The sequence below is a fragment of the Mesocricetus auratus genome, unplaced genomic scaffold (genome assembly GCF_017639785.1).
Source record: "Mesocricetus auratus isolate SY011 unplaced genomic scaffold, BCM_Maur_2.0 Super-Scaffold_100676, whole genome shotgun sequence".
NCBI lineage: Eukaryota > Metazoa > Chordata > Mammalia > Rodentia > Cricetidae > Mesocricetus > Mesocricetus auratus.
Window position 1 is genome coordinate 130,105,320 of NW_024429266.1, and position 8,666 is coordinate 130,113,985.

General features: G+C 37.9%; 2 gene segments (V, D, J or C); both read left to right on the top strand.

Moving 5' to 3' along the window:
- Positions 1–248: 248 nt before the first annotated feature.
- LOC101833165 lies at positions 249–822 on the top strand. The segment is given in 2 exon segments: positions 249–375; positions 500–822. Coding segments are annotated over 2 exon segments (396 nt in total).
- Positions 823–7,834: 7,012 nt separating this feature from the next.
- LOC101838060 lies at positions 7,835–8,430 on the top strand. The segment is given in 2 exon segments: positions 7,835–7,968; positions 8,096–8,430. Coding segments are annotated over 2 exon segments (423 nt in total).
- The last annotated feature ends 236 nt before the right edge of the window (positions 8,431–8,666 follow it).

Consider the following 8,666-nt stretch of genomic DNA (forward strand, 5'->3'; position numbering starts at 1 on the left):
TATTTGCTTCGGTTACCACTAACGTGTCTTTGAAACAAAACATATTATTCAAATAGAGCTTCAATAGAGTAGAACTTTTAAAATAACTTCCAAAAGCTCATCTATTCTTTCAAATTTAAAAAATAGATGTGCAGTATCTGGAGGTATATTTGTAGTCAGGCCTCAGGCATCTGGGGACACTGGGTTTTTGCTTAGTTAGTGAGATAAATAAGTCTTGCAGTTTGCCCAGTCCTATCCAATGATTTGCATGCACTTAATGCCCAGTCTTGAGGATTTCTTTATATACCAGTCACAACCTGTCAATGCAGTCAGGACTCAGAATGGACATGAAGGCCCCTGCTCAGCTCCTCCGGCTCCTGTTGCTCTGGTTTCCAGGTAAAAAAAAGGAGTATGATGGGGATTTCTCTATTACACTGTTATTATTGTTGACCGGGAATTGTGGGAGGTCCTTTCTTATCTTGCTTAATTATTTGGATATTTATTATGTCTCCAATCCTAGGTGCCATATGTGACATCCTGATGACTCAGTCTCAAACTTCCCTGTCTGCTTCTCTGAGAGACAGTATCACCATCACTTGTCAGGCCAGTCAGGGTATTAGCAATTATGTAAACTGGTTCCAGCAGAAACCAGGAAAAGTTCCTAAGCTCCTTATCTATGCTGCAACCTACTTGGCAGATGGGGTCCCATCAAGGTTTAGTGGCAGTGGTTCTGGGACAGATTTTACTCTCACCATCAGCAGCCTGGAACCTGAAGACATTGCAACTTACTACTGTTTACAGCATTATGAGAATCCTCCCACAGTGATACTTTTCATAACATAAACCCCCATGAAAGCAGAAGTGAGAGCTTATAATGGCCCAGATGCTCCTCCTCATGAGGCACACAATGAAACCATTTTTCCTGTGTCACAGGATTTTTAGCAAAACTCACAGAGAGACATTTGTTTATGTAGAACAAATGTGTTGTAGTTTTGTGGAATTAGAGGGTGAACTGTCCTCTATTTACCACGAGTATGTTTCTCTTCATCTTCAGCAGTAAAGAGAACCAGTATATTTTCAATATTTACAGAAGCCGCAGTCATTCCCTGTGAGGAGATTGTGATTATCAGCAATTGGAACTCACAAAGAACAGTGGAAACTTCTATGAACATTCCAGCACACATCCCTTAAAAACAGCAAATAAAGACTCTGGAGATCCACCATGGAGGGCCTCACCCTCTCTGGGAACAGAGGAGGGATTGGGTGGGGGGCTAGGGGACTTGAGGGGGCCAGGGAAGGAGAGGGAGCTGAGATTGACATGTGAAGCAAACTTGTTTCTACTTTACATAAAAAATCTTAAGAAAATATAGAAAATAATCTCCAGATTACTAGAATTTAAATGATAGTGAAACATTACTGAGAGAAGCTGACAGTAAATATATTTCACTAAAAATTTAAATTCAAAGACTTAATGGGACTCTAGACACCACCATTTCACCTATATTATCCCTTGCCATTGTGTCAACTATGTTATTGGTAACTAGAATGACAGGTTAACAGGCAAAGCCTAGACAATTACATATCCCAGAGAAAAATTTTAAAAAGAGCTAACATATCCTTCTAAAATAAGAAGTATAATATTATGATAGTAATATTGTTAGGGAGAGAAAATTGTCAGCCAAGTTGGACACAAAGAAATATTAAAATAAATTTTACAGAAAATTGTTGTTTTGACCCAGTATGCCAAAAACTAGATCAGAGGACAAATAATATCATTACTGATTGATCATTTGTTTACTTATTTGCTTTTAATAAATGGGTTTATGATAGACAGGGTTTAATATATAGGAGAGCAATTAAATACATTAAACTATTTAAATTAGACATATAATGTATAATATATGTTTATACATGAAATACTTGATATAATCTGAGAAGCAGACATTTTGAATTGTGAGTTTATTCTGACATCTACAAGTCTTTCTGTAAAGTTATAAATTATATAACTGATCCTGAGCTACATCATTTTAAGTACAGTGTCAGGACATGCATTGTCCTTTCACTGAGTTTACTCTGTGTCCCTTTGCTGGTCATCTGATGCAATGCCAATGAAAATAGACATTTGTGCAAGCTTGTCCAGATACAGCTTTGAGCAGAATTAACAATCTAATGTAGTTCTTTTATGAAAGTGCATCTGCCTGAAGGAACAGCAGCTGATATCCTTGTCCTGGTGCAGGGTATGCGGAATCCTTTGTTGTTTCTTCCATAATGGGGGAATTATTTGATTAACTGAGCATTTAATAAAGCATACCCTCATACATCATGATACCGTTGTTATTGGCAAGTATTCATATTTTTAGACATACATCCTCTATAGGTTGGTACAGAAATATCAAATTGTGGACCTGTCCCATTGAAGAAGAATTTCAGAAGTATTGCTTCAAAAATGACCCTTCATCTTCTGCCATATTTTAAAAAATCAAATGTTTTATCTTGAATATCTTACCACTGAGAATTACTCAGAGTGCTAGGTGGGCAACCTCATCTTAGTCCATAGAACTAATTCATGTGTCACATCTCTGTAAAGAACTAATTGGATTCAGACTAGATCCGGAGAAGACAACCCCACAAGTCTAAATTTTGAGCAAGTGGCATTCACTTTTTTCCATTAACCAACCTGAAACACATTAGTTAAGCAAAGTTAACATTTTGATTAGTTCTTAACTTTGTGAAATTCCTTAATCGAGAGTCACAATATCAACTTCCTTTCTTTTAAAAATAAGTGTTGTCAAAAATTGAGCATTTATAATCATCTTAATAAAAATTAAAATATGGATTTATATCAAACACAAATAACTATGAAAATACTAAACGAGACCAAACTTGAAATGCTTCAGGGCAGCACTTTTTAAAGAATTTTCTAAATGCACAACAAAGCTTTAGATAGCTTCCCTTCACTCATTTCCTTTTAATGAATCTATTTTCTGTATTGCCTCATCAGGTACCTTGGACATCTCCTCCTGGGGTCAGTGTGCCTGAAATTGTCCAGAGAAAAATATTTGCTATTCTGACTTGGCACTTGGTGTTGAGCACTGGATATCTCTTCCTCTTTTTCTGTGGTTCCATCAATCACATACTTCCATAAAAAACTAATATTTGTGCAATCCAAACAACATGCCTCCAGTCGAGTCGCAGTTTATTCAAAGCTTCCATATGTCACAATTGTAGCCGTTCTGTGCCACCTACATGTTCATTTGATTTTATAAAAAATAATGAGAAAATAATTCTGAGAGGTGTCATCAAAACTATCATAAATTTTATGATAGAGACCTATAAAGGAAGAAAATGATGCCAGAAAACTGGGAGAGGGGCTAAATGGGCTCCCAAATTTAACTGAGGCCCATTCTTTTACATGCCACATAAAAACTGGAGTAAATGAATAAATGGAACGTCCCCTGTGTAAAAGGGAATAAACTGCTCTGGGAGAGTTTCTTGGGTTGGAAGGATGAAGCTGAATCAACTTGCACAAGGGGCACTTAGCATCACCTAATCCCCACCACTTTACCTGTAAGTGTCCTCAGAACATTCTCTATTTTCTGAAGTCACATATTTCTCATTTAATGAGGATCAAATACATAGCTCATTAAAGTGTAGAGGATATGTTTTATTTAGTTTACAGTTTATAAACAATCATTGGTTAAGTGAAGGCAGGGATTCAATGCAGAAACCTGTAGGCAGGAAATGATTCTGAGATACTAGGCTACAACCTAAGGCTATCTGTCCAGTAGTGGCAGTACTCACAGTCAACTGAGCCTTTCACATCCATCTTTCATGAAGTACAAACTTACTCTCAGATCAATCCAATGGAGGGAATTATTTAACAAAAGTTCCCTCTTCTCAGATATGTCTATGGTTTTGTCAAGATGAAAAAATATAACCATACTCTTGGGCACTTGAGTATGCTTTGGTTATCAATGGATGGAAGAAGTATTAAGCATATTGCTCATCATTGGAGCTGTATAAACCTGACCCTCAGGCTTCAAGGGTCCATTTTGTACATAATATTGGAGAAATTAGAAAAAGATAAAAATTCTAAAGGACATATTGTTAGTAGATATAAGAAGTACCTTGGAAAAGGTTGTGAACACTGAATGAAAATGAAAGGATAGCTTATTAACACCGAGGATATAAATTTCAGGAAAGGTTCAATAAAGAGTTTATTCTGCCATCACTTTGCCAGTATGCCCATCAGGGGTCACTATGAACTCATGTGTTTCCAGTTAAGATTTCCCCAGTAGAAGGGCCAGTCAGTGAACACAAATAAGTATAGAGTGTGACTGCCAGAGAAGCTAGGAAACAAGGAGGGTTCTAACAGAGACATACACGGTCCCTCAGAGAAGAGGAAGGAGACAAGATCTCCTGTATAAACTGGGAGTATGAGTAACAGGAAAGGGAGTTAGGAGAAAGAGAAGGGTAGAAAAGGAGGGGAAAGGAAGAAATGAGGGAGCAGGAATATTGAGTTGGGGGAAGAATACAGGAGAGCAAGAAAGGGGATAACATAATAAAGGAAGTCATTACCAGTTTAAAGAGAAATTTGGCACTAGGGAAATAAATGTTCAGAGATCTACAAGGATGACCCCAACTTAGATTCTGAGCAACAGTAGAGGAGCTACCTTAAATGCCCTTCCCTGATAATGAGATTGATGGCTACCTTATATTTCATCCTAGAGCATTCATCCATTAGTTGATGGAAACAGAAGCAGACACCCACAGCTAAACATTGAGTCAAACTCATGGAATCCAGGTGCAGAGAGGGAGGAGTGCTGAACAAAGGGAACAAGACCAGACTGGATAAACCCACAGAAACAGTTGACTTGAACAAGGGGAAGCTCATGGACCCCAAACAGACAGCTGGCAAACCAGGATAGGACTGGTCCAGAACTCCTGAAAGAGGGTGTCAGTTAGGGGGCCTAGGAAATCTATGGGGCCTCTGGTAGTTGAACAGTATTGATTCCTCTTGTATGAATGGACTTTGGGAGCCCATTCCCCATAAAAGGACATTCTCTCAGCCTAGACACACAGGTGAGGGCCTAGGCATTGCTCAACATGATGTAACAAGCTTTGGAGATCCCCAATGGAAAGCTATCAGAGAACAATGGCTTAAATGAAATCTATAATTATTCTAAGTTATTACCTAAAACACAGTACAAAATTGTATTAATTATCATCCTAGCCTGGACTTTATTTGCAAATGGTTGTCTTTGACACATAACTCACATAGGCATGAAATTGATATGAGTGCATAAGAAAAATGGATTTGAGCACATAAATACATTTTTAGAGAAAAATCAGAAAAAAATTGGCACTAACACTGGTCCATTCAGCTGACAGAGCAATATATTACATGTTACATGGGGATTTCTCTGTATATTCTTCTTCATAAGATGTAAAACACATAAGTGAAGATATGTAGTTTTTAATTGAACTATTACTAACAATTTCAAAATACAGAAGTCAAAAGATGCCAAATTAGAAATTTTTATGTAAGATATGGAACTTGGTGTATCACTGAGACGCAAGGCAAAGTGCAAGCTGAGAAGCCCAGTTTCCCAGTCCTATGCTATGGACACAATACACCAAATGTTTGAGGTCAGCACTTGAAGATTTGAGAATACTTATGTTCTAAGTCTTGATGTCCAATATTAAATCACTGTACAGCTATTCTGCAAATGACCTTGTTAGCAAATGCCCTTATGGATCACTTATTCTAAGGAGAATATATCTGAACCAGGTTTCCCTTTCATCACAATCCAGAGATAGTTTCAAAGCTGCACCTTTAGGTCAGAGGGGAAATGATAAACATTATCTTCTTAAGTATTTTCAAATAGCATTTTCTAACACAGCATTGTTATTCTAGAATACAACTTTTACATTTCAACCCAGAGGCTTACCGTGTTCATATGTACATCAATTTGTAATAATCTTAAATTAATGCATTATTGCTTTACTGCTATTCATTATTTTATTTTTATAAAAACATAGATAATCCATCATATTATACTGGTAGTGTGTATTATGATAACAGAAATACTAGTCATGGTTTGGAATTTGGGAGGTCTGTAAATAAAGAATTGATTCTGTCCATTGGTAGTTGTTGTTAATGAAGCCCATAACTTCAGACGATGGTCTATCTAGTTATTGGTGTTATCTGTACTCACTGGCAGAAGCTTTCTTGTTATTATAAGGTGATGAAGGATTTTCAGTGCCATCTGAGAGCCCTGTTCCTCCTCCAATATTCAGTATTCTACTACTATATGGAATGGGTCTCCATATGCTATACTGCTATGTAAGAACACTCCTCAGTCCATTGCTGTTTAACATTCCATAATCTCTTTTTATCTCCATCCCACACAGAAGATTTCTTACATACAGCCTTTGTGGCAATACTCAGTCTTCATCTGCTAGACAAAAGTAGCTTGGGAAATGGAACTCAGACTAGGGTCAAGAAGGGAATGAAGAAAGGAAAGTATCACACACAAAAAGGTACAGTAAATCTGGGATCAGGTAGGATTCTGCTACCTCCACAACCCAGGACCTCAGCATGTTTATTAGATACAGTAGAGAGGGAGGAATTAGCTGACCTCCACAAGACATATCTGTAGACAAGCAGTCTCAGGATATGAATCCAGGAGAAGGAAATCCTTCTACATACTAATCTTGGACTCCTAAGGTGGTGTTTGCCACCCTGTTGAACTTGGTCCAAATCTGGAACTGGCTTTGCCAATGTTTCACGATACCAAAACCTTGCAGTCCTCCACATGGACATAAACATGTTAACAATATGCAGTCAGTCAGGACTTCATTCAAGTCTTTTTCTGCTTTATAGGATTGTGTTTGATCTTTGTGAACTGCTGTGAGTAATTGCACACTTTAACCAGACATTAATAACTTCCCTGTATCATGAAAATAAGCCATGGGTCACAGAGGGATGTGAAGATTTGTTGAAGAACATACAATCTAGCATCTCTTAATACTTATTGAGAGCAAATCAGCATTTGTGGGGAAGGTGTTGTGGTTAGCAAACAGAATCATGAACAGCCCCACAAGTTTTCATGAGTCATTAGGACAGGACATTTATCATGGACACTAGAAATCTAGAATGTAGATTATACATTTTCAGGCCTAAAAATAGAAATCTCCTGATGCTTACTCTCATGTATGAAAGTGATGTGAAAGAACATTTTTTAAAAGGAGGATAATGACCAGTAGCTATTTGAGGACAATACGTTGGCATTGCATAATGCTCTTATGGTTGGTCCCTAATAAGAAGATTATAATACAGTATTACACATAATAATTATTTATATAGTTTTCATCATTTTCAAAATCTAAAGGTATATTTATCTTATCAATAACTAAATTTTTCTATTATTATTATTCTTGAACATTTCCCGGCACTTATCAGTGATATAAAGGGGTAAATGTAGGGGATAATTTTGGGAAACAGGCCAAAGAACATTGTCTGGTTTCAAGAATATCCACAAGTCCAAATGAAGGTGACTTTTAATACAGCTTCCAGTTTTTGGAAAAGTCTTTTTGAATTTGATGAACAAATTTCTAAGGCTAGCAGAAAATCTGTGTCAATACAGGAAAAAAACATCACTCTCAGGATAGCAGAGCTAGTCTTTCCTTTGAGCGCTTTAAAGGAAGAAAATATCTGCAGAAATCCCCACAGTGCCCTCTTCAGGACCAGAACATTGCATCCATAGGCTGGTGCAGGGTTAAATCTTGAGGTGACACTGCACTGCAGCTGTGCCCACCTCATCTAGAACATCTTGATTTGCATAGAACCAGAGAACATCCCACTATCCTGAGGACTTCATAACATGCTGGTCATACCTTGTGCAGGAAATCAGTCCTGTTCAGGACACAGCACAGACATGAGGTCTCCTGCTCATCTCCTGGGGCTGCTGCTAATCTGGATTCCAGGTAAAGTGGAGAGCAGTGTTTGCTTCAGTGTAATAAGTGCTTATTGACTTGTCAGCAGCTCTATGAATTGACCTTTAAAAGCATCATTGCGTATTTGTTGTCCTTTTTCTTTCTTTCTCAATGACAGGTTCCAAATGTGATATACAGATGACCCAGTCTCCATATCAGACTGCATCACTAGGAGACACAGTCACCATCAAGTGTCAAGCCAGTCAGAGCATTGGCAATGAATTAAACTGGTATCAGCAAAAACCTGGGAAATCTCCTAAGCTCCTGATCTATGGTGCATCCAGTTTGTTTCCTGGGGTCCCATCAAAGTTCAGTGGCAGTGGGTCTGGAAGAGATTTTACCCTTACCATCAGCAGTGTTGAGTCAGAAGACATTGCAGCTTATTATTGTAAACAGGACTTAAGTTACCCACTCACAGTGGAGCAAATCATAACATAAACCACAGAGAAAAGCAGAAGTGCTAGCTGCCCTCAGCTGCCTCATCCTTTCCTCCCGGTGCCTCTACCTGCTGAGATGAAGCTGTCATTGAAGTGCACTGAGTGACTTTGGAATAAAGGACTATAAAATTTCCTCGTCTTCCTCAACTCTAGCAGCAAAGGCACAACAAAATAAATTCTGATTTGGTAAAGATACTGTTCAGTACTCAGGACCATTTGGATTATGAGATCTTTTTGAACTCACACAGCAAA